This window comes from Muntiacus reevesi, chromosome 9, assembly GCF_963930625.1.
Source record: "Muntiacus reevesi chromosome 9, mMunRee1.1, whole genome shotgun sequence".
NCBI classification, from domain to species: Eukaryota; Metazoa; Chordata; class Mammalia; order Artiodactyla; family Cervidae; genus Muntiacus; species Muntiacus reevesi.
The window spans coordinates 35,270,175-35,295,108 of NC_089257.1; the positions used below are offsets into that span (position 1 = coordinate 35,270,175).

General features: G+C 36.2%; 1 protein-coding gene and 1 pseudogene across 10 annotated transcripts in view; one reads left to right on the plus strand and one right to left on the minus strand.

The window, feature by feature from the left end:
- The window catches only part of EMSY (EMSY transcriptional repressor, BRCA2 interacting), an 80,814-nt gene that overhangs the window by 43,141 nt on the left and 12,739 nt on the right, over nt 1-24,934 (minus strand). For 6 of the 10 annotated variants that reach the window (XM_065944232.1, XM_065944228.1, XM_065944230.1 and 3 more), the window contains 5 exons: nt 23,250-23,425; nt 21,492-21,644; nt 19,303-19,562; nt 10,170-10,446; nt 5,568-5,822 (listed from right to left, as the gene is read on the minus strand). In XM_065944232.1, coding sequence (XP_065800304.1) covers nt 5,568-5,822; nt 10,170-10,446; nt 19,303-19,562; nt 21,492-21,644; nt 23,250-23,425 — 1,121 coding nt within the window. The remainder of the gene's footprint in view (nt 1-5,567; nt 5,823-10,169; nt 10,447-19,302; nt 19,563-21,491; nt 21,645-23,249; nt 23,426-24,934) is intronic. The other 4 variants (XM_065944226.1, XM_065944223.1, XM_065944229.1 and 1 more) reach the window with 2 other exon arrangements.
- On the plus strand, nt 14,571-14,734 carry LOC136176165 (U2 spliceosomal RNA; annotated as a pseudogene).

Consider the following 24,934-nt stretch of genomic DNA (forward strand, 5'->3'; position numbering starts at 1 on the left):
TGTTTTTTTTTTTTTTAGTTCTACCAGTTTATTGCTACAAACCCATCTCCCTCCACCCTTGTGCACACATGCTCAGTCATGTAATCCCACTTCAGTCCGCCAGACTCCTCTGACCATGGATTTTTCCAGGCAGAATACTGGAGTGGGTTGCCATTTCCTTCTCCCCAATAAAATCTCTTGTTTTGTCAGCTCATATATCTCCTTGGACAATTCATTTCCAAGTGTTAGACAAGAGCCCACCCTTGGGCCCTGGAAGGCGTTTCCCATTCCTGCAACAGGGCAACAGAGGATGAGATGGTTTGATGATATCATCGACTCAATGGACATGAGTTTCAACAAACTCCGGGAGATAGTGAAGGGCAGGGAAGCCTGGCATGCTGCAGTCCATGGGGTCGCAGAGTCGGACTTCACTTAGCAACTGAAAAACAGTGCAGAAGTTCAAGCCTAAGGGTATCTCAAAACAGTGGAAGATGAGATGAAAGGCAATTCTATAAGTAGAATCATGGATTTAATTAAGATAGACTATAGGCCAGATAGTTTGTAGAAGACAGCCGAATAGTAACGAAGCTGAGAGGAACCCTCCTGTGGTCAGAACAAATATCAAAAATAGAACTTTGAAATTATTCCTTCAAAGAAGCCATAATTTGCAACAGTTTGTAGAGCAACTTATGCTCCAGAGCATTGTTGCATACAGTAGAGAAATTAGTTAGTGAAGTTTAACAACTAGATGTGGTCAGGAAAAGAGAAGAAAGAGCCACACCAATACCACTGTCACCTCAGAATGATTGGGCTATATCTCCCTAAGAAACAGTAGTGGGGGCTTAACTTCAACAAAATAATTGATCCAGTCACTAAACAACAAATAACTATGCAAATAACAGTAACAAATCACAAATGGGGGTAGAGGAAGACCTATACCCAGTTACAACATACAATGTCTATTAGCTGCATATACAATCTAAAATATCAATGTAAATATCTAAAATGTCCAGTTTTCAACAAAAACATCAAGAGGCATGCAAAAAAAAAAACAGGAAAACATGACCTACACAGGAGGAAAAAAGCAGTCAACAGAAACTGTGAGAGCAACCACGTGTCAGATTTAACAACAACAAAAAGGTTTCAAAACAGCCATTACACGTATGTTCACAGAACTAGAGGAAAGCATGATTACAGAAATAAAAGAAGGTATGATAACAAAGTTGCATCAAATAAAGAATATTAATTAAGCAATAGAAATTACAAAAAAGAACCAAATGGAAAATGTAGAGCTGAAAAGTATGGTAATTGAAATAAAAAATTCACTAGAAGGGCTTAAGAGTAGATTTGAACTGGCAGAAAAATGAATTAAGAAATTTAAAGACAGATCAGTTACAGATTATGCAAGCTGAAGAACAGAAAGAAAAAAGAATGAAAAAAATGAACATAAATGTGAAACACCATTAAGTGCACAACACATATGTAATGTAACTACAAAAAGGAAGGAACAGAGAGAAAAGGGACCAATCAAAGAAATAATGGCTGAAAATGTCCCAAATTTATTGAAAAGCAGTAACTTACACATCCAGGAAGCTGGACAAATACTAAAGAAGATAAATACGAAGAGATCCACAAACAGGCATACCACATTTAAAATGCTGAAAGTCAAAGACATGGAGGAAATCCTGAAAGCATCGAGAGAACAATTTTCCATTTACAAGGGAACTGCATCAAGGTTCGAAACTAACTTTTCAGTGGAAACAATGGAGGCCAGGAGGCAGTAGAAGTATGTGTTTGAAGTGTCAAAGAAAATCCATCAACCAAGAATCTGATATTCAGCAAAGCTGTCTTTCATATATTGCAGATGAAATAGTCTTTACCAAATAAATTAAAAATGAAGCGAATTTGTTGCTAACTGACCAATCTAGACAGCATATTAAAAAGCAGAGACATTACTTTGCCAACAAAGGTCCATCTAGTCAAGGCTATGGTTTTTCCAGTGGTCATGTATGGATGTAAGAGTTGGACTAGAAGGAAGGCTGAGCACCAAAGAATTGATATTTTTGAACTGTGGTGTTGGAGAAGACTCCTGAGAGTCTCTTGAACTGCAAGGAGATCCAACCAGTCCATCCTAAAGGAGATCAGTCCTGGGTGTTCATTGAAGGGACTGATGTTGAAGTTGAAACTCCAATACTTTGGCCACCTGATGCGAACAGCTGACTCATTGGAAAAGACCCTGATGCTGGGCAAGATTGAGGGCGGGAGGAGAAGGGGACGACAGGGGATGAGATAGTTGGATGGCATTACCAACTCGATGGACATGGGTTTGGGTGGACTCCGGGAGTTGATGATGGACAGGGAGGCCTGGCATGCTGCGGTTTCTGGGGTCGCAGAGTTGGACACGACTGAGCGACTGAACTGAACTGACCACCTTACAGTGGACACTGAAAGAAGTTCTATGAATAGAAGGAACTAGAAACAAAACAATGATATTCACTCTTGCCAGTTAATAATCAAAATTTTATCATTCTAGTCAGGGAAATCAGGCAAGAAAAAGAAATACAAGGCATCCTGATTATAGCAGAAGAAACTATCTCTATTTGCAGATGATTTGATATTTCATATAGAAAATCCTAAGGAATTCACTAAAAACTATTAGGACTAAAAGTGAGTTTAGCTAAGTTGCAGATGTAAAATCAACAGATTCAATTGCAGCTCTATACTAATCCAAATAATTAGAAAAATAAAATACTTAAAAGTAAATTAACAAAAGTATAAAGTTAATACACTGAAAACCATTCATTTCAACAGTGTTGAAAGAAATTAAAGCTCTAAATAAACACAGAAACATCCCATACTTATGGATCAGAAGATTTAACATTATAAAGATGGTAATACTCCTCAGGTGATCTATAGATTCAAAGCAAACTCATGAGATTTTCAGCTTTCTTCTTTGTAGAAACTGACAAGCTGATTTCAAAATTTATACAGAATTGCAAGGGACTCAGAACAGCCAAAATATCTTTTAAAAAACAATAGAACACGAATATTCACACTTCCTGATTTCAAACTTAATATAAACCAATGGTAATCAAATCAGCACAGAGACAGACATATAATGGAATACAACTGAGAATCCCGAAATAAAGTCATACATGTTTTCAGTGGATTTTCCACAAGGGTACTGAGACCACTGAATGGAGGGGGAACAGTCTTTTTAAAACATGGTATTGGGATAATCAAAGCTCAATATGCAAAGAATGAAGTGGGATCCTTACTTCACACCATTACAAAATTAATCAAAATAGATCAAAGATCTAAATTTAAGAGGTAAAATTATCCATCTCTTAGGAAAAACATAAGGATAATCTTCATAACCTAGGATCTGGCAAAAGATTCTTAAATAAGATACCAAAAGTACAACACCACAAGAAAAAAATCAACTGTACATCATCAAAATTAAAGACGCTTGTGCTTCAAAGGACATCATCAAGAAAATGAAAAAACGACCCACAGGATGGGAGGAAATGTTGGCAGTTCATGTATCTGACAAAGGCTTAATATCTAAAATATGTATAGCAAAAAAAAATAATCTTTCAATTCAATAATAAAAAGACAACTCAATTTAAAAATGGCAAAGGATATAAATAAACATTTCTCCAAGGTAGATATAAAGAGGGCCAATAACCACATGAAAAGACGCTCAACACTATTAGTCGTCAGAGAAACACAAATCAAAACCACAACGAAATATCACTTCACATAAACTACAGTTGCTAGAATCCAAAAATCAGAGACAAACAAGTGTTATCAATGGACAAGTGGATAAACAGAATGTGAAAATATTATTTGGCCATAGGAATGAAATACTAATACATGCTATTTCATAAATGAACCCTGAAATCCTTGTGAAGTAAAAGAAGCCAGTCATAAAAGATCACACATTAAATGACTGCATTCACATAAAAATCCAGAATATAGAAACCTAGAGACAGAAAGTAGATTAGTGGTTGCTTAAGGCTAAGAGGTTGTCATGGCGGGACTTCTTTTGAAAGTGATGAAAATATTCTAAAATTCAACTGTGGTGATGGTTGCACATATCTGTGAATATACGGAGTGAGTGAAAGCTGCTCAATCATGTCCGACTCTTTGTGACCCCATGGACTGTAGCTCATCAGGATCCTCTGTCCATGGAATTCTCCAGGCAAGAATACTGGAGTGGGTAGCCATTCCCTTCTCCAAGGGATCTTTCTGACCCAACAACTGAACCCAGGTCTCCTACATTGCAGGCATCTGAGCCTGCAAAGAAGTAAATATACTACCTACCATTAAATAGTACTCCAAATGGGTTGAATGGTAGGTAAATTCTCTCTCAATAAAGCTCTTTTTTAAAAAAAATTCCAGAGCATTTTGAAAACTTTACAATTCTTTCTTGAAAGCACATATACCATTGAAACTAAAGCCTGACAGAGACTGCAGGCAAAAAGAAAACAAGAGATCAATTTCCCTATGACTACTGATACACTGTACTATCCATACCTCATACTAGCTGTGAGGCAGTGGCCAAATGGTACAAACTTGCAGTCAAAAGGCAGAAACTTACAGTTGAGAGATACATAAGTACTGGGGATGTAATGTACAGCAGGATGACTGTAGTTAACAACACTGCATGGTATATTTCCAAGTTGCTGAGAGTAAATTTTAAACATTCTCATCATAAGAAAAAACACTGCAACTATGTGTGGTGATGATGCTAACTTACTGGGGTAATCATTTTGCAATATATACATATATCATCAAATCATTATGCTACATATAAAACTAATACAATGTTATATCAATTACACCTTAAAAAACAATAAAATGTTCCTATCAAAAAGGTAAACAAAAAATTGAAAATATCAGGATCTCCCAAAGTCCTGTTCTACCCTGAAATAAAATATAGATTCCACGGAGGACAAAAAAATCTATTTTCTTTTCTTAAAGATATTAAGTATGCTAAGAGGCTTTTAATCTCCTTAAATCTAAGACGATCCTATCTGCTTTTCTATTCAGTACCTTTACAATTCAGTAACTTAGTTATTGCCTCCTACCTCTGAGTTCCCACTGTGCTAAAGATGATTTCAATAAACTGTTATGCCACATTCTTCACTGTACACAGTGTCTTTTAATCTTAGTACCTCTGCCTAGCACCTAGAAACTCATGCCAAAATCACAATATGACCTCTAACACAAGACTCCCCAGACTAATTTTTCCACTGCTGACTTCTCATAACCCCAGTAGGCTCCAGGGTATAGTTCTAAAATCTGGGTTTGTTTCCTCTGCTTCCTTTATCTCTCCTGAAAGTTCACTGAAGAAAACCTCTTGCTGCTGTGCAAACTGGTTTTTCATTCTTCTCAATTCCCAAGCGTCAGTTCTCTCTATATAAATATCTCCAACAGGAGGGTCTCAGAATATGTTTTGAAATTAAAACTCTAGTGCTTGAGGAGCCTGTATGTGGAAATAAATCCATATATATTATTACCATCTTCAGAGAACTGGTGACTGGGGAAGAATTACCATCTCCTGTAAACATTTTTCCGTTTACCTGACTCCTGTTTGATTTGAATGGTAGGCTTGATACCAGGTGGCAAAGGAGACTGCTGAGGCTGTTGCTGATGAGACACTGGAGCAGGCTGGGCCACCTGTTGCTGCGTCTGTTGCTGCACTTGATGTAACTGCTGCTTAGGAGACTGCTGATGCTGTTTAGGAAACTGTGCAAGAATCTGAGTTGGGGCACCCACTAAGCTTTTGGGAGAAGGAAGTCTGGTTGATGCCATTTTGATTGCTGATGTAGATACACCTATAGAAAAGTAAGGAAAAGAACACTTAAAAGTGAAGCATAATTAAAGCTACTTCTGGTTATTACTGTAGGTAATAGTTTAAAACTAGGTAAATCAATAAAAACAAGGATCATAAACACCTAGCGTCAGATAGAATGAATGTAGTATTTTACATATCTGATATCTAGTCCTCAAACTTTGCAAGAGAGGCATCATTGCTCCAACACTCAAAAAACCAACACATTTTCCCTTGGTGAAGTCAAAACAGAAGAAACATCAGCCAGCATAGTCTCACACATCTCTCAATAGGTTTTTCTCTTAGAAAATATAGATTCTCAATGTGAGAAGTTTGATTTTGTTTTTTGCAAACTAAGTTTTGAATACAGTTTTTTAAACGCTGCTTTTCAGGTTTTAATGAGTCAATTTAAAAATGGCATTAGATAAAATAATTCACACTGAAACATTCACCTTTTGAATTATTTAACATGGCAAAGCAGCTTTTCTGTATCTCACTTCCAATAAAGTAAATATCAGTTATCCTTGAGAACTAGGTCATTAATCATGTGGAAAGGTACAAGTGGGCATACTATTTAATATATCCATAGCAAAAAGTTCTCGTGATAAGAGGTTTTAAGAAATTTTTCAGTGCAATGCTAGTATTAGCAAGCATGCACAGGAAGCAAATACCAACAATTTTCACTAGAGATGTTATGAGTTTGAGAAAAATTATTCCCTCTCCCAGATTTTTCATCAGTAATGTTATAATTCATCAACAACATAACAGGACTATTATCTGTAATGAAGAGAAACTGATAAATTAATAGCCTAATTATAAAAATCTAATTACAAACAGGCTATTTCACACCTTCCTCCCCCACAGCCCTATTATGACATTTATAGTGCAGTACAGAAAAAAATTTAAATATCACATTTGTATGTAAAACGTTTCTGGAGAATAATAAAAACCAAGAAGAAATCTTAAGACACTCTGACGCAGTTTTCCTGGAATGTTGAGTTTACCCTGCACTATAATTCTCTAAGGGTTGTTTAATGGATCAGGTAAAACCACAGATTGAGGAAATACTTTGAGAGAAGACAAAAGAAAGATGCAGTTAGGATCAGCTGGAGGGCTTACTCATCTTATTTACACATTATTCTCCCACCTTGCTCACCTCCATCCCTCCCTGACTGCTAGGATTTTGGTGACATGTGTCTGCTATATTGCTTAGTTTTACTAAACTAGATTATCTCTGGAGCCCCTTTCAAGTGCCAACGTTTTAAAACTTAATGAGTATAAAGTGTCATTCAAGTGAAAGAGTATTTTTAAACTATCTGAAAACTTTAACCTTTATATTACATTAATGAACTCTTGTATTAACTGAGGTAAACTGTGCACATGAGTAACTTCCTAACTAATCCATGTTCTCTACATCCTTTTATACAGGACCACATTTGAATTGACAGGGTTGGAGAATTTCATAAGAAGAGGATTTCATGAAACAGAAATGGAAAATGGGAACTGCGTTCAGGGCCAGACTAAAAAAATAAATACAGTAAAGAGAACAGGAGTATTAGTGGATACAATAAAATAGGAAGTACCATGTTTCTTAGGTTGAAGTGCAACCAGGGAGGAAAATAAAAGCAGAAGACTGTCACAATATTGAGTAAGGTAACTCATCAAGTCTATAAAACATTATTAGAAGAATGAGACAAAAGAAATTTCTCTCACCAAAGTAAGAGAAAAGGCAATGGCAACAGGATTTATCTGAGAAACAATAAAAAGTAGAAAAATAATAGCAATCAACCTGAGTAACAAATAATAGTCCACTCTTCGGTTAACGAAGAACAAGAGTCAGATGAATTTAAGAGATAAGATAAAAAAGGTTATTTATGACTTCTAGTCTCATAAATACTGCATGAAAACTCGAGGAGATAGAAGGGAAGAATCATGTTGTGATACATACTGAAGTATTTATAACTGAAATTATGATATTTAGGATTTGCTTCAAAACATTCCGGGTCAAGGATATGTAGCGGAAAATAGCAGGTATAGATGAAACAAGACTGACCATGTGTTGCTCATCTCTGAAGCTGAGTAATGGGCACATGGGCATTCATTTTACTATTCTATCTACTTATGTGCTTGGAATTTTCCATAATAAAAAAGAAAATTTCAGTTATCCTATTTCATAATGATCAATTCAGTATAAACATTCTAATTGGTAGAATTTAGGACTTCTTATATCCCAAATATGTAGTTCCTCTCCATACACATGAGCCAAGCATACACAGTTCCCCTACACTCTACTTTTTAGAGCCAGTCAGATGATATCACTTAAATGACAGAAAGCAAAGAGGAACTAAAGAGCCTCTTAATGAAGGTGAAAGAGGAAAGTGAAAAAGCTGGCTTAAAACTCAACATTCAAAAACTAAGATCATGACATTTGATCCCATCACTTCATGGCAAATAGATGGGGAAACAGTGGAAACAGTGACAGACTATTTTTCTGGGCTTCAAAATCACTGCAGATGGTGACTGCAGCCATGAAATTAAAAGATGCTTGCTCCTTGGAAGAAAAGTTATGACAAGCCTAGACAGCGCACTAAAAAGCAGAGACATCACTTTGCTGACAAAAGTCCATATAGTCAAAGCTATGATTTTTCCAGTAGTCATATATGGATGTGAGAGCTGGACCATAAGAAAGGCTAAGTGCCAAAGAATTGATGCTTTCTAATAGTGGTGCTGGAGAACACTCTTGAGAGTCCCTTGGACTGCGAGGAGATCAAACCAGTCAATCCTAAAGGAAATCAACCCTGAATATTCATCGGAAGGACTGATGCTGAAGTTGAAGCTCCAATCCTTGTCCACGTGATTCAAAGAACCAACTCATTGGAAAAGACCCTGATGTTGGGAAAGACTGAGGGCAACAGAAGCAGGTAACAGAGGATAAGATGGCTGGACAGCATCATTGACTCAACGGACATGAGCTTGAGCAAACTCCAGGAGATTACTGAAGGACAGGGAAGCCTGGTGTGCTGCAGTCCATGGGGTCACAAAGAGTCAGATACGACTTAGTGACTGAACAACAACTACATTTATTAACATGGAGCCCTCTACCAGGTCTTATTGTTACTAAGACTCTTCCCCCTCCACCACCAGCTGCCCCTAAGAGAATAACCAGAAACAGATACATCAGCTTTAAAACAGTTTGCCTTTAGTCCCCAACAGAAGCTGACACTGAATGCCACAGTGCCCCAGGTACCTACAAAGAAGCTACTAAAGAAGCCCTGCACTCAGAATCACAATTGCAGTTTATATATTACTTCTGCTAACATTTACCTTTTTGTAAGAAAATGCCTTAATTTCTTAGCACTTATACCTAAATTAAATATCTCAAACAAAAACTCAAAATAATTATACAGTTTCCTTGGAGTGTCTACATTTGGATGCTCTACTGAATTCCACTGAATTTAAGAGAAATCTCTGAGATGTCTTATCTAGCTCCCCTATGATGACTTACGGCTCAAAGAGATACAGGATGCTAAGAAACAAAGGAGAAAATAGGGAAGTCAAAGTCACAGGTTCCCAAGAGATTCAGAAGATACCTGGAGAAAATTAAGAATGAAAAATGGAAGCATGGAATATTCATTTTGCCTAAAGCTATTTCAATAATAACAAAGAGAAATACCAGTCAAAGCAGTCAATCCTAAAGGAAATCAACCCTGAATATTCAATGGAAAGACTGATGCTGAAGTTGAAGCTCCAATACTCATGTCACCTGATGCAAAGAGCCAACTCACTGGAAAAGACCCTGATGCTGGGAAAGATTGAAGGCGGGAAGAGAAGGGGACAACAGAGGACAAGATGGCTGGATAGCAACACCAACTCAATGGACATGAGTTTGAGCAAACTCTGGGAGATGATGAAGGACAGGGAAGCCTGACATGCTGCAGTCCATGGGGTCACAAACAGTCAGACACAACTGGGCGACAGAACAACAACAAGAGAAATATCCCTCTTTCCTCAAATAACAATTTCACAAAGGGGAAATGTGTGTGTGTTGTCAGGGGCCGGGGCGGGGGGGGGGGGGAAATTAAATCAGAAACTTGGGATGAACACTACTATATATAAAATAGACAATCAACAAGGACCTACTATATAGCACAGGGAACTCGACTCAATATTCTGTGATAATCTATAAGAGAAAAGAAACTGAAAAAGAATGAATCTATGTATAACTGAATCACTTTGCTGTACACCTGAAACTAATACACTGTAAATCAATTATACCCCATAAAATTAAAATATTAAGGAAAAAAATTCCACATACTACAGGGACAGAATTTCATGATAAATTACCACTTACCTTGTGCTACTGTTGACATGACCACAGATGGTGTGGAAGAAACCACAGCGGTTACTGCAACTGTATTAGGAATAGGAGATGGTGTAGAACTGCTGCTGCCACTGCTGCTACTACTGACCAGAGAGGATTGTGAAGCAGTTATAACCACTGGTGGCTTCTGGGTTGTGGAAGCAATGACTGATGTTGGTACAAGCTTAGTGACTGCTGCATAGTTATGGGATTTGGAGAGAATGTTGGGCACGAAGGTTGAACTTGGTGATGTGGTCACTATAATAACCTAAGGAAGGTAAAATAAGTTATTTTCATGTACCTATCATACTACTAATGTATCTAGACTCACAGTTATATACAATTTAAAAATAGCTTATGAAACACAATGAAGCAATTCAAGAAAAAGTAATTTACATCTAAAAATATATGAAAGCTTTCCTTTACTAGCGATCATCAAAATGTATTTAAAAGAAACAACTTTTACCAACCAAACATTTTAAAAGACAACATTCAATGCTGTACAAGATGCAGCATTTCAATATACTGCTCAGGGAGTATAAACTGGCATAATTTTTCTAGAAAATAATTTGGGTAGTCATTCATTTATAAATATTTGTTGAGCATCTACTATGTGCCAGGCATGGTTCTAGAGGCTGAAGCTAGTGTAATGAACAAAACAGAAACATTTCTAATTTCCATTAAACTCCAGTCCAGTAAAGTGAGAAAAACAGTAAACAAATAGAAAAGTAAATATATGCCATGTTGAGATAAACGGAAGACACAATAAAGCAGGGTAGAAAACAAAAGAAAAAGGGAGTGGTATATGGTTTTTTACAAAACGTTCAATGAAGATCTTTCTGACAAGGTGACAACTAAGCAGAAATTAGAAGTAGGGGTTGAATCACACTGCTGCCTACAGGAAAAGCATCCAATGGAACAGGTAACAACAAATACTAAGCTCCTGAGGAAGAAACAAGCTTGGTATGTTCAAGAAACCTCAAGGACCTAATAAATGGGATTGGAATTTATAAAACAGAGAGTAGCAGCAGACAGACTTAGTAAAGTAATGGGGGACTAGATGGTGTAAGATCATGTTGATATATATACCCTACATATGATATGATGAAAATGGCATTTTATCTCTGTGGTCTTCCTTCTAAAAACCCATAACCATAATGTAATTGTAAGAAAAACATGAGATAAATGAAGAAGTGGGGCATACTACAAAATATCTGACTAGTCCTCAAAACTGTCAAGGTCCTCAAACACAAGGAAAGTATGAAAAACTTTCACAACCAAGAGGAGTCTAAGAAGACATGACAAGAAAATGTAATGTGGTATCCTGGAACAGAAAAAGACAATAGGTAAAAACTAAAGAAATCTGAATAAACCATGGACTTTATTAATATTAATGCATCAACATTGGTTTATTAATTGGAGCAAATGTACCATATTAACACAAAACATTAAGAACAGGGGAAACTGAATGCAGAATATATGAGAACTCTCTGTACTGTTTTTTCAATTTTCCTATAAATCCAAATCTGTTCTAAGAAATAAAGTACTTTTTAAACATCATTACTCAATTTGCTAGGTGAAAAGTACAGCCAGGCAAAGACAGAAGAAACAGGGAGACAAATTAGGAGGCTCCTGAAATAAACCAAGCAGAGAAGATGGTAACCAAAATGTCTATAGTAGAACTGACGAAAAGTGAACTAATTCTGAATATATTTAAAGGTAAAACCAACCAGATTTGATCACAGACACAGAAAATGGAGGAAAAAAGAGGCAGGATAGAGATTTCAAGGTTAACCACTACGACCTGAAAAATGTCGATGACAGGAGAAAGCATTTCAGACAGAGGGAACAGGACGGCGCAAAAGATCAAAGGTAGGAATCAGTCTGTATTTAAAAACAGGAAAGAGAGCCAGTGCAGCAAAAGCATATGGGGCAAGGAAGGGTTACAAAAGCAAGCAGAGGCCAGATCAGATCTGCAAACCAGAGTGAAGAATCTAAATTTTATACTAAGTATAATGGGAAGCTAAGGGAAGATTTTAAGTAAAGAAACAAAACCTGATTTATAGTTTAAAATATCATTCTAGTTGCTAGGTGATGAGAGGTAAGAGAGGAAGCAGTGAGACTAGTAAAGTAGTCACTACAGTAGACCAGGCAAGAAATGGTAGAGGCTGCTCGGACTGGGGTGTTAGTAGTCAAAGATATGTGATCAGATTCAGATTATTTTAAGACATAGAGTCAACAGGACTTGCTGATGTATGGAAATGGCAGAGTTGAGGAAAAGAAAAGAATCAAGATTAGCTCCTAGAGCTAATACATACTGGTTTTTGAAATCTCCCAACAGTCTTATCACAGAGATTACTATTATTATCCCCATTTTACAGTTGAGAACACAAAACCATTTATAAATCTGTAGTACCAGCTTTATTCTGGGCAAGTATAATGGTAGTTTAGTGATACCCCAAATGACACTGAGTGAATTTTTCCTAACCAGAATTACTTTTTACCTACCTAGGACAGAAAATTGTTTTGAAAAACCCAAAGAATTTAAGGGAGAAATTCTTTTTTTTAACTTTTTTATCAGTCCTAAAGAATGTCTGAAATTAAATCAGTCACTCAAACTTATTGATGTCTATACTCAGTACTGACATCTCAAAGAAGTTTTGACGTCATAGCATTATTATTATATATTCCCGTGGTAAAGAATTCTAAGTAGTGTCCATTACTTTAAGAAGTTTGTTGATTATTTGAGGAGTCAAGACAGACATACAAGTCTTGACCAGCAAAAACGTCTATAGAGTTGACCAGCATACTTCTATATAGACTCAATCAGCAAACATCTACATAGCACTATTACAAACACAACCATTAGCCATCATATAAACTGAGAAGTAGACCAATATGGTAAAAAGACCCAAAGTTAAGAGTCAAATGAACCTGAGAACTCTTGAGTAGAGAATCTCTGCTACTAACAAACGGTAGTGCCCCGGATATGTGAAAATCTCTAGGTTCCAATTTTCATCTATAAAATAGGGATAATAATACTTACCTTACAAATCATTCTAAGGATTAAGTGAGATAATGATGTGAAGCGTCTAACATAGTGCTAGGCACATAGCAGGTGGTCAATATTTGGCAGTTTACAAATGGTATTTAATAGTTTATTACTATTTAATAAATGTTAGAAGGACAACAGTAAAGCTGTTATAGTTCAAATCAATCTGGAAATTAATTTTTTAAGATATCAAATTAATGTGGAAAGTTATTTTAATGTACTCTATTTTTGTTTCATTAAAAAATTTTATATATCTTTTTCCCAAATTCTGATACCCCTGAGAATCCAAAGAGCTCACAGTTACTACCAACTAGCCAAGCCAATTAATAGTAGTAATAGCAATGTCAGGTTTCATATTTGCCAATTCTGAACTAATAGCAGTACCTTCCTACAGCACAGCTTTTAGAGGGACTCTGCGGCACAGATAAGGATTCGCCAAGGCTTGGCAGGAAAAGTATGCCACACTTAACAGGCAATATCTGTCATGGGTAGCAAAGGGGAGGCATTCACACTTGGGTCAAATATTTTTAATTTTATAACTAGAGTATATATGTAGACTTCTAACATTAAGACAATGACATTTCAGCAAAATACAGAATCTTTGAAAGCATGTTTTAGGTTATAGGTATAAATGATAAAATATATTTTGAGATTTCAGTCTGCAAGCTAATTTCTGATCTGAAAAGGGGTTATCCAAAATTAGAGATCCACCTTGAAGAAACTTTACTTGTACTTCAGTTACGTGTTACAATAAGGGAAACAAAGGGATTTTGAAACCAAGAGAACCAAACAGTGTTTATTCAGGCCATAATTCAAATTACTGACCTTCTAGCACTCACAAAAACTCCTTAAGAGTGCTGGGACTTGCACCCTAAGGATAAAATGAAAAATATCAATCAAGCATGTGAAAGCATAAAGCTATATTCTGTTGCTTTGTTTATATAAGTGCTGTACCAATGTTATACTTAAAATGAAGGCACCACATTAACACAGGTGGAAATTTGTCTACCCTGAAAATACATGATCTATTTGAATTTGAATCAAGTCCACAAATTCATAAATAATTATACTTAATGTAAAGTAATTCCTAAATTGACTTCCACAGGATTTGTGAGAAATCCAAGGTGAATGGAATAATGGTAACAGCTTTACAGAGATTTCAAAAAAATCCAATTATCCAGCAAAAGGAAAACAAAAAACATACCAAAAATCCAGTGTATCTATTACTCCTACCCACATTCAGCTTCTCCAAGAAATAACAAAATTAATGGCACTGAATACACATGAAGTAAAAGAGTATCATTTTGCAACTAAAACAAAATAGATACTAGATACTTAGTATCGCTTCTCGGCCTTTTGGCTAAGATCAAGTGTAACAGATACTAGATATTTAGTAAATATTTGTGGAATGAATAAGTCTTAATTTTATTTTTTTGGGGGGGCTGTGCTGGGTCTTCATTGCTGGGCAGGCTTTCTCAAGGCGTGACAAGTGGGGGCTACTCTAGTTCCAGTGCATGGGCTTCTCACTGCAATGGCTGCTCTTATGGAACACGGGCTCCAGGGCACGCAGGCTTCAGCAGGTGTGGCGCGTGGACACAGCAGTTAGGGCTCCCGGGCTCTAGAGCACAGGGTCAGTAGTTGTGGTTCACGGGCTTAATTGCTAAATGGCATGTGGGATCTTCTGGGAGCAGGAATTGAACCCATGTCTCCTGCACTGGCAGGTGGATTCTTTACCACTGAGCAACCAGGAAAGCCAATTTAATTTGATTCAACACAGTAGGACAAATCTAAGGTTCTAAGCCTGGAATATTATGGGATGACTCATGCATGACTTTGGAGATAAATAAGTCCTCTTATGAGCATTTCAAGTCTGATAACCTCAACTATCAATTTTCAACTGACAATTCAGAAGAAAAGGAAAAATTAAAATTAAAAAGTTCACCAATTTCACTTATAGGTGAGCTCCCATCTATTATAAGAATTTTTATACAGGTTTACTAAGAAGACTGGAAAGTTAATTTAAATATCAGGTGACATTTACTGAGTATTCATCATATGTACTATGTTAAGTACTTTCCACAAATCATCTCAATTAATTAAGTAGTAAGCACTACTATTATCTCTGTTTTTAAAAGAAACTGAGGCTCAAGAGAGATTGAGAGTGATTACTAGAACCATATATACTTATTCATTCAACAAATATTAGTTAACACCTACTGCATGTCAGGCACTGTTCTAAACACTAGGAAATAGTAATGAATAAGACCAAGTCTCTACCTTCAGTAACAACTTATACTATATGGGAGAAATAGAAAATAAACAAATAAGTAACATAATGTCCACAAGCTGTAAGTATAATGAATAAAAGTATAATAAAACAGAATAAGGAAATAAAAGGACATGGACTGGAGATGGGTACTCTTTTAGCTATAACTTTGCTACATTATTTCTCAAATATCAAAAGAACAGAAGAGAAGAGGGAGACGAGAAGAGAATTACTGATAAAATGGATCCAGCAAAGGTAGTAAAAATTTACAGAAGTAGATTTAAATATTCTTGGAGGCTAAAGACACCTAATATACAGCTTGCCCAGAAAACAATAATTAAAATATATAAAAATTGATATTCAGAAAGATTACCTTGGAGCCATCAAATACAAATACAAAAATTATATTCAGTGTAACATTTAAGAAGTCAGCAAAAATAGTCAATTTCTATATATTAAGGGGGAAGCTTAATGAAATAAATTCATTATTTGGAACAGTTCATTCCCAATAGTATAAATAAATTTTTTTTAAAGTTCACTGACTTGACTTATAGGTTTATGTCTTCCTGTAGAATATTTTTATATGTCTACCAAAAAAGATTAGAAAGTTAATGGTAGGTGACACTGCTTTCCATTACAACACCAGCAAGGGAAGGGACCTAATATTTTTTGAGTACATACACTTTGTGTACTTTAAAATACCCAGTTTCATTTAATCCTCACAATAACCTTATAAAATAGGCATTACCCATATCTCACAGAGGGATAAACAGATTTAGGAAGACTAATTTATCTCAGGACATACTGGAAAAGCTGGGGTTCTAACCCAGGCCTCTTTGATTACAAAAATCCTTACCTGATTTTTAATACTAAACTATAATGCCTCATCCTAAGACTGAAGACAGAATTATATTCCACAGATCAACTCATTATCATTTCTAGTTTATCAAGAAAATTAAAATTTTTATATATTATATAATGACATCTTTCCAAGAAACTCAAGGAGCTTCTTTAAATGAAAGTTATCATGGATCTGAAGATTTTAAAGCAGGAAAGACAAACTATTGAAAACAAGAATTCACCTCTACTCCTTCCCCCAAATCCCTCTAAAACAGTCTGAAGGGATTTTTCAGAAGAGGCACATAAACCCAAAAGGTTAAAATGGAAAGGAGACAACAGCTACCAAGTTTTTGAAAAGTGGAAAACAGAGAAGTAATAACCAATCAAGTATACTCAAAAAACTGAACATCTAAGACCAGCAAACAGAGAAACAAAAAATAAGACAGCTTTCAGAGAATCCCAGAAAGACTCAGGAACTTGAGAGTACCAGATGCTTCTGAAGTGGGGGTGACAGAGGGATTGAAAAAATGGAAATCAGTTGAAAACCTGTTTAAGCGACATTAAGATCCCCAGCTAATCTCCCCTATCCTAAAGGAAGACTAAAAACTTCTTCTCTTGAGGGAGAGATTGAATCAAGGGAATCTGATGATACAAGACTGAAGAGAGTTAGTGCTATGCTGAAAACAGAGGGATTTAGTAAAGTCTATGTATTGAATGATTAGACTATCCAGACCTCTCCCTCCCTTTGTTCCCAAAATATTGGCAGACAGACTTACTACTGTAGGTGAAGACTAGAAGATTCTTCTCTAAAGAATCTATCCAGTCCATGAAAAAGCCTTAACGAGAATGACAACTGGCGGAGGTAAAGTGGTACTGAGTGTTTATCAACAGAACAGCCCTGCTAAGTCAACCCACAATGAAAGTCACCTGCCAGTTATGTCCCATCCAACTCACAAGTTTTTATCAGCTTTTTAGTGCCTATTTCCATATATAGATGTGGCCAACATTTAAGTAAACTGAAATTAAAGACAGAGATCAAAACAAATAGGTAAAGGAAATTTACGAGAGAAAATATGAAAGAAAAAAAATATTTTTTAATTATCGTATCATTAGAAAAGAGAACATAGCGACCGTGAAAGAGCAAGATACTATTAAAAAAAAAAAAAAAAAAGGAACTTTCAGAGAGCAAGAAAGTTGCTAGAAATTTTAAACAGAAAAACTGAAGTGAAAAATTCCAGACAAGTAATGAAGGGTAAAATTAAAAAATAAAGAAAATAATACTTACAGAGCATTTACTATGTGCTAGGCTCTATCCTACGCATTTGCATTTATTATCTCATTTATTTACACCCTAAAACTCTACAAAATAGATATACTATTCTCACTATTTTACAACAGAAAAACTTACATCTAGAGTTTAGTTTTCCCAAAGTCACACAGCTAGTAAGATTCAAAATTCAGGAAGTCTACTTCTAAAATCCAGACTTTTAACTACTTTACTACAGTAGAAAAAGCCAACAAATGGAAACTGGGGATGAGAAAGATTGAAATTAAAGGATCAATCTAAGCATTCAATATCCAGAATAAGAGGTGATTCAAAGAAAGACAGAAAAATAAGAGAAATAATTCAAAAAATTTTCCAGAATTGAAGGATAGGAGTGACTAGAATAACAGGGGCCACTGAGTATACAACTCAATGGATAAAATAAAGACCCACAACCATGGAAAATTACCTTGAAGTTTCAGAACTCTGACAGTTACTAAGAGCTTTCCAAGAGAAAAAGAAGGTCTGGAATTATAACGGCATTACTGGACTTCTCAAAAGCAATACTGTAAACCAACAGCCAATGAAGCAACATCTTCGAAATTCTCAAGGAAAATGACCTCCCACCTAGAAAACTTACCTTGCTAAACTGACATCAAGACAGTAGGAGGGTAGAATAAAGAAATTTTCAGTCTACCATGTAAGGTCTCAAAGACTTCCCAGGTGGCACAGTGGTAAAGAATCCACGTGCAATGCAGGAGATGTGGGAGACATGGGCTTGATCCCTGGGTCAAGAAGATCCTCTGGAGGAGGAACCCACTCCAGTATGCTTGTCTGGACAATCCCATGGACAGAGGGGCCTGGAGGGTTACAGTCCACAGGGTTGCAAAGAGTTGGACAGAACTTGAGCATACACACACACGTGTACACGTGCACGCACACACACACAAACGCACGCACACACACAAGGTCTTAACAACTCTACTTTCCACCCCACCCATATACCAAGAAGCTACTGGAGGATATACTTCAGCAAATTTGTAAATAAACCAAGAAAGGGGAAGATCAGAATGACAGTGAAGGGAGATCTTAGACACAGCAGTGTGTAACAAGCCTAGAGTCCCATCAGTTTCCAGATTAGTGTGGGAAGTAGAGGGTTCTAATAACAAAATAGACCAAATACTGATGACTTGATCATACTGACAGAAGAGTTTATGAATCAATGATAGCTTTCAAGAATTAAAAAATAATATGATAACAATTATTCACTTAATCATATCCTTCCTTTCGTCTATGAAACACCTAACTCTGTCTGACAACTTCATTACTCTGGCAACATAAATACTGAGTTACTAAAGGTAAAGTTATCCAAATACAGGTTGAAAGAATTCTCTATATTTTTTTTCCAAATAGAACCATAAAAGTGAAATAAATGGAAGTCTTAGAAGATCTGCTAGCTATGTCCTATCAGGCAAGTCATGTGGCGTCTCTGAGCCTCATCTACAAAAACATATACAAAAAGTAAAATAACAGTATCTAACCCAAAGCTTTATATGTAGAATTAAAGAAAGAGATGTGAACATTCCCACCATAATGCCAAGCACATAGTAAGCACTCAGTGCATGTTTGTTAAGTCCGAACCACACTGACTGAAAGAGGGTAAAACAGCACCTGGCAGACAGAGATTCCCTCTACCACACACCTTCTGTGTTGCTGTGTTTGTCGTCTGTGTTGACGGTTTGGTGAAGGTTATTTTCACAGGAGACATGTGGGGTGGTAAGGAGTTGGCAATGCTCTGCATGATGTTGCTCATCTTGGGACTGCCGCTCACAGGCACAGTGATCGTCTTTGAGACCGGAACAACAGCCTTTGGGACTTCCTTAAGGACAACAGGGGAGGAGCTAGAAGAGTTTGTTCGCCTTCGTTTTCTGGGTTTTTCATCTTCATCTGAACAGCTAACACCTGTAAGGCAATCACAACATTGTTACATTTTATAGCAATCTAACCTTGTATTTTATACCTCATTTTAAAATCATCGTGTCATCAGTCATCCTTGACCTCTCCCTTTGCCTCATGCCCAGACAGTTCTATCAATCTTCCCTTAGGGGAGCTATCTCTGAATGTCTTCCTGACTTTCTTTAACCCTACAGCCATGTTAGGCCTCCTTATCTCCTGCCTGTATTTCAGCAACAACCTCCTAAAAGGTGTACATGCTTCTAATTTCTCCACTTCCATTCTACCTTTCAACCTACAAGTTATAAAAATCTCACATCTAATCATGCCAGTGCCCTGCCTCAAATCTTTTAGTTTTACCTCCCTACAAGATAAGGCACAAAAATCATTACTGTCTCATTCAAGGTCCCATATCTTTCTAAGAACACAATACCCTATTCCACCCACCCTATAATCCTTGCAAATTGACATGCTCACCATTCCCCAAAGCCAACTTATCACATACTCTATCCATGTAGAATCTTTATATACTCTCGTTCTTTGGGGAACACCACATACCATCAGTGACCTCTTCACCATCCAGCGATCATCATCCTGTAAGTTATTTCCTCAGTGAAGCCTTCCCTTACTCCAAGTAAAGCTAATCCATGTCTCCTCTGAGCTTGGAAAGCACTTCATACATTCTTTTCGGTATCACTTATCCCATGGCAATGTGGCAGTCAGTCTGCACATCTCCTGTTATTAAGGGGCTCTCAAAGGGCAACAACTCAGTCTTATTGGTTTGTTTCCCTGGTACAGTGCCTTGCACATATGAAGTTAGGAGAAAGAATGACTATATCTCAAACTAATGTTGCCTGTGTGATTTCTGAGAATAAAGCAATAAACTTTCAGTTACTTCAAGCTATGTGTTATATGAAATGCTTTCTTCATATTTGGGATTCACTTTCAACATTTAAAAAACAATTAAAAAATAGACCTCTACAGTTATTTTAAAAGACCATTTTGGCTAAATTCACAGAAATCAAGTATAATACTCCCAAAGTTTAAAATTTTTCTTTATGTACTAAAGCCTCAATTGTCTTATACTTAAGAAAAAAATCAAATGAAAAACATAAAATTTTGCAACATACATAGGAAATCTTTATAAAGCAGACATCCACAAAAGCACACAGCATGACTCATGGAATTGGTGATAAAACATAACTCCTTATACCTTCAAGTTTTAGACTCTAACCAAGACTGATAATGACCTAAAATTATTTCTGTCTAAAAGAGCAAAGTCCACCTCTAAAAGTTACAAAGAAATTAAGTTTATAACTATACTGAGAAAAACCAAAGTCAAATAGTAATGATCTCCAGTTAACACTAAAAGCAAATCAATACTGACATAACAAACATTGAAAGCAAAAAATGAACTGGACATCAAAGTGCTTCACAGGGTAGAATCAAAGGGTTAAAAACTGCAAATAAACCTCAAAAAATTACAGTCAATTAGAAATATGAAAGAAAGATGCTCTAGAATGCTTCACTGAAATTTAACAATTAGAAGACATGCTGCATAATTTTTAAAAACACTACAAAAACTACAATTATAGGAATAAACACTAAATAAATGACATAAGCACACTCTCTTAGTTTCTATTCACATTTGTATTCCATGAAAATCAGAACAAGTGAATACTTAAGAGGACAGCACTGTTTAAGGCAGATTCCCCACAGAAAACAAAAAAAAAGGATACATAGTCAACCCCCGGAAATTATTAAAAAGCAATATATACCTAGTCATATGTAAAGAAAGGAATTCTTTACAACGTTCAAAAACTAACCACCGCTAATAGCCGGTGGGCCAATGAATTAATCAGGAAGGCAGATCTAATCAGAGCCTATGCTGTAGCTTTTAGCCAAGATGGCCCTGATAACACTGAGAATATCACTTACTTTTGACATAAACAGTACTTCCACTTGGCAAGACAACTACATTGGAGGCAGGACTGGCAGGTCTTGGAGACTTAACCGTTGCTATGCTGCCACTTGGAACAGGGGTAGAGGTTGGGGTTGACGTGGTACTTGTGTAGGAATAGCAAACCACTACTGAAGGAACGATAAAAAAGTCTGCTGTTAACTTTCACCAAAACTGTCCACGCATACACAAAGACAATTTTTTTTTACTGCAGGCCAATTTTAACATTTTCATATAACCAGAAGTTAGCAGCCAATACTAGGAATTAGATCCACAGGTTAAAAAAATTAATAACCTTTCCTGAAAATCATCACTTAACCAGGTTTTCCCCAAGTATTTAGCAGCTGTCTACAGGTGGTATTGACAATAGAGAAGAGCACAGTTACAAAGAAACCAAGGTCAAAACTGAGAAAAATGAAAATCATTATTTATTCATAGCAGGAGTTGGACAAAAAGCATATACTTATTTTCTAATATTAATAGCAGTACCAATGATGGAGTGATGGATCATTTTTCCCTAACCACAGAAATTTCCAACTTAGCCCCCAGAGAGAACCAAGCGAAGTTTCTCTTATAAACAACTCATTAGTCACTTGCCATCTAAACAATGCAACAATAACTAAGGTAATGACAACACGGTATTTTAACTGCTTGAATAACAGCAACAAGCAGGAATGAGTACCATGGATTATGCTAAATTCTTCCCATATATTATCACTAATCTCACAACACCACATCCTCATTTTAAGGATGAGGAAGCCAAGGCTCACAGAAGCTAAAAGACTGGGTGGGGGGGGTCACAAAGCAAGGAAATGACAAATGAGGACTCAAACCTAGATTAGAACTATCAAAAATTCTATATTCTTTCCACTGAATCAGAGAGGTGGTAAAGAGAAAAGATAAAAGAGGGCAGAGAAGAAAGATATCTCTCCTGCAACAAAGAAAACAGGAATTCAATGAAGGCCAAGTTTGAACACTGATAACTGTCTCTCCCTAAATATAGCTTCCTTAGGTGTAAAACAGAGTCTGGCATGTAGGAAAGGAATGTCTCACTCTGTTCCACAATCCATAGTCAAAAAAAGATAATTCCCCAAAATAAACTGACAACTGCATTATTTTCAGGGTCATTTTCATATAACACCAAACTAAGCTACTGAAGTCAACTCAAACATGCACTCTCAAATTTAATATTACTCTTGGTGACCTTAGGAGACTCCAAGGAATTTTAAAGCATCTGTCAATGACTAGATTAAATAACAGTAAGAAAGCCTTCTCCATCAGCCATGTAACCCCTAACAGATTCAACACATTGCCTGGAACAGAGAAGCAGCATATACCATTGATTCCAGAAGACAAAAACAGAACTTTATTTTCTAAAGTATCAGTTCAGCATCTTTCTCCAGCAGCTATTATAAATGACTTCTATTGCCTTATTAATTTTCTATGTCACCCATTAAGGCCTTTTATCCACTTCTAACAAGATAGGTTCCTATCAAAAAATTAATTCCAAGGCTTTTTGCAATTTTGTGATTAATGTAATTCACACTTTGAACAAAAGGGATATTTAATTTTGGCTGAGACTAAAAACTTGGCAGTTTCTAGTTTCAGAACAAGAGTCATTCACTAGTTTCACAGCGTTTAAATCCTGGGACAAAAACAGATGAAAAATAAGACAAGTTTTCTTGGAAGAATCCAAGAAGAGTCATCTCTGCACAGTGACATGCTTCTTTACTCACCTTCCTTGCTTCCTGTTTCCGCAGGCACCGGAAGAGACGCATTGTGCTGAACAGCCGCATTGGCAACAGCATTCGCTGTTACAGTGAAGGCAGTTTGGGGAACCAGCCGGGGCATCAGGGGTACCAATCGACGACCTTCAATGGACCATTCTGAGGAACTATTAGGTCCAGACATACTAAACAAAAAAGAAAATGCTGCTACAAGAGTTCTCGATTGCTAAAACTGAATCAAACACATATATTCAAATATAACTTTTTAAATTATAAAAAAGTACTCTGAGTGAACAGGAGAGGCTTTATTTTAAGCAAGATCGAAACTATGAATAAAAATCAGAATTTAAGGATCTTACATACACTCAGGTTTTCGCACATTTTATTCCATAATCTGAATCTTATAATGAACATCTCTGAAACTGTGAAAAACTGTCCCATGTCTTATAAATAAACATCAACATTATTTTCATTAGTTTAAATCTGGTTGGTATTAAAGATGAAAACTAGTATTTCTACCAACTTTTAGAACTTAATGTTGTAATTAGGCTAAAAAGGTAAAAATTATTCAATTTCAAAAATCAGACACTCCTTAATAATTAAGGATGAAATTCACTGAATTTTTGCAAAATTATCCTAACTGCCTGCATGGCCAGAGGTTCTAAGGCTTTCAAACAAGGGAAACTGAGGCAGTAAACGAGGGAGACTAGGTACTGGGAGGTGTGAAGCTGCACATATCGCTGCAGGTGTCACTGACAATGTGTTATATTATTATCCTTTCTATTAAAAAGAAAATAGACTGGATCTGAGGACACTGGAATAAATCTGCCACTATTTTAATTTTACTTATTTATATCATTCTTCACTCTCAGAGATGTTTGAAGCAACTGAACTCTATTTCTTAGCAGACATTATTCTCAATTTTACTCTAAACTTGTTGAGCAAATTTTATCCTAGGAGTCCAAGCAGAGGTTGAAGCATGAAAAGACAGCTTTTCGCTTCCCTTTGCTTGGCTTCAATAAAGGCAGCAGTCTAACTAACGGTGACTGTCAAGGTTTAAAATTCACCCAGAATCAATCAATCAGTTTCTTCACTAAGTTGGAAATACTTTTGCACCTTTTTCAAAACCAAAGATTCTACAACCCAACCTAGAGTTTAAGATTCTGTATATCCACTGATTCCTGGTAGAGTACACAAAAGCCCTTGCTAGTGGATAGTGGAAAATGATGATGATGGTGATGATGATAGTTAACATCAATTAGCACTTAGTACATGTGATATATTGTTCTAAATATTTTGCCTGTATTAACTCATATAATTCTTTCAAGCCTATGAAATTGGTAATATTATCATCTCCATTTTATAGATGGGAAAATTGAGTTACCAAGAGGTTAAATAACTTGCTTAGGGTCACACAGTTACTAAACAGCTCCTTCAACAAGCATATATCATGCTATTGAATGCCACATCACAAGTAGAAGGTATAAAAATTTTCAAATGTGTTTCATGTCTAACTTTCGCCTTTGATTTATACTAACTAGACACTGTTGTCTAATCTACAAACTTTCAATGAATGAAACAAATTACAACTTGAGAAGAATTTACATTCAGCTAAGAAAAGAAATTCTAGGAGTTGATGAATCCAACTGAGTTACTGTGGGAAATCTGCAAATTCCCTATGGTTTAACACAGGC